Source organism: Pinus tabuliformis, chromosome 9 (assembly GCF_031772625.1).
Source record: "Pinus tabuliformis cultivar Carrire ecotype Pingquan chromosome 9, CPIR1, whole genome shotgun sequence".
NCBI classification, from domain to species: Eukaryota; Viridiplantae; Streptophyta; class Pinopsida; order Pinales; family Pinaceae; genus Pinus; species Pinus tabuliformis.
This window is the reverse complement of record NC_142307.1, coordinates 1749566417-1749567737: the sequence shown is the minus strand read 5'-3', so window position 1 is coordinate 1749567737 and position 1321 is coordinate 1749566417. Positions and strand designations below refer to the sequence as shown.

The window sequence follows — 1321 nt, the reverse complement described above, 5'->3', positions numbered from 1 at the left end:
ATCCAATTACTAAAATCTACATAATAATAATAATAAAACTTATTATTAGTAAGAGTGTTTGCAGTGACGAAGCCACTTTAAACCTCAAGTTCAAAGATCCCAGAATCTCTGGGATCCAAGGAAACATGTCCATAACTCCAGAAAAACAAACGAAAATACTGAAGAATACATCCGCATCACTAATCTACTACATACGGCCATATAAATGTGGCAACGGTCCTGCAACATATTAGGATTTTCGGTCACTCGGAAGTGATAAATGTCTTCCTATACTCAATGGCATATTCCAAAACCTTAACGGGGTTCGGGAGCACTTTTTTCACGCTGTCTCTCTCCAAGCACTTTTTTATCCACACTTGGAGCCTGGGGAACTCAATTTCCCATGGTATCTTCCATTTCCCAAACGTTTCAAATGAATGGAACCAACATGCATAGGGAATGAACGCAATGTCCAGGTACCCAAACTGCTCCCCTCCAAAATAAGGCTTTCCTCCCCTTGTTGACAGCTCCCCTTCAAGGAATCCCAAGTACTTCAACATACAACGCTTAGCCTCTTCCAGAGCTTCTCCTTCATTTTTCAAAATACCATAAAATGCATCTTCGAAAAACTGAAACCAACCGCAGGATTTCATATGTATTTAGAAAGTGCTAGCAATATAAATGGAATACCACAAATTCAATACGTAGAAATGCTAGTAGGTCCAAAATGCAATGCATTGAAGAAAATTTATGATATAAGATTTCGTTTGGGTGAGGTTATGCATACCTTCTTGTTCAGGAAGTCTGCCCAGAACCTTGCAACGGCTCGGTCGTATGGGTTGGAGGGCATGAATCGATTAGAGCTTGGCCAGGTCTCATCGATATATTCGAGAATGATGAGAGACTCGTTCACAGGCTTGCCATTGTGGATGAGGACAGGTACCGTCTTGTTAATAGGATTCATTTGCAGCAGCAGGTCACTCTTGGGGTCGAGATTCTCTTCCTGGTATTCATATGTCACAGCTTTCTCTTCCAATCCAATCAAAACACGCATGCTAAAGGGACTACACCAGAGGCTCAATACCTTCACTTGCTCCTCCCCTTGCCCCATTTTCGCCATCTAAAATTAAACTACTGAATCTTACAGGAAACAGACAGGTATGAATGAATGGCCAACCTTGCTTCGTGCTTGACTGTTCCCTTACTCCAATATTTATACTCAAATATTTTGTATCTCTCCTCACAGGACAATGATCTCCCCTATCGTCCCTTTTTGTCGAAGATTAATAATTGCAAATCATTGAAACCTTCAGTCAAGTTGTTGTCAGGGTATGTAATAATT

General features: G+C 40.8%; 1 protein-coding gene across 1 annotated transcript; it reads right to left on the bottom strand.

Annotated features, from left to right (window-relative positions):
* Positions 1-242: 242 nt before the first annotated feature.
* Positions 243-1108, bottom strand: LOC149155716 (glutathione S-transferase U19-like). Its single transcript, XM_089441093.1, has 2 exons — positions 767-1108; positions 243-608 (listed from the first exon to the last, which is right to left on the bottom strand). Exons 1-2 carry the CDS (start codon positions 1097-1099, stop codon positions 243-245), a joined length of 699 nt encoding a protein of 232 aa, XP_089297219.1. The 5' UTR covers positions 1100-1108.
* Between the last annotated feature and the right edge of the window lie 213 nt (positions 1109-1321).

Excerpts from the sequence above, each read along its gene's own strand:
- LOC149155716 (XM_089441093.1), bottom strand. The coding sequence starts at position 1,099 with ATGGCGAAAATGGGGCAAGGGGAGGAGCAAGTGAAGGTATTGAGCCTC. Across the intron at positions 609-766 it reads CAGACTTCCTGAACAAGAAG|TTTTTCGAAGATGCATTTTA; the intron begins GTATGCATAACC and ends GGTTGGTTTCAG.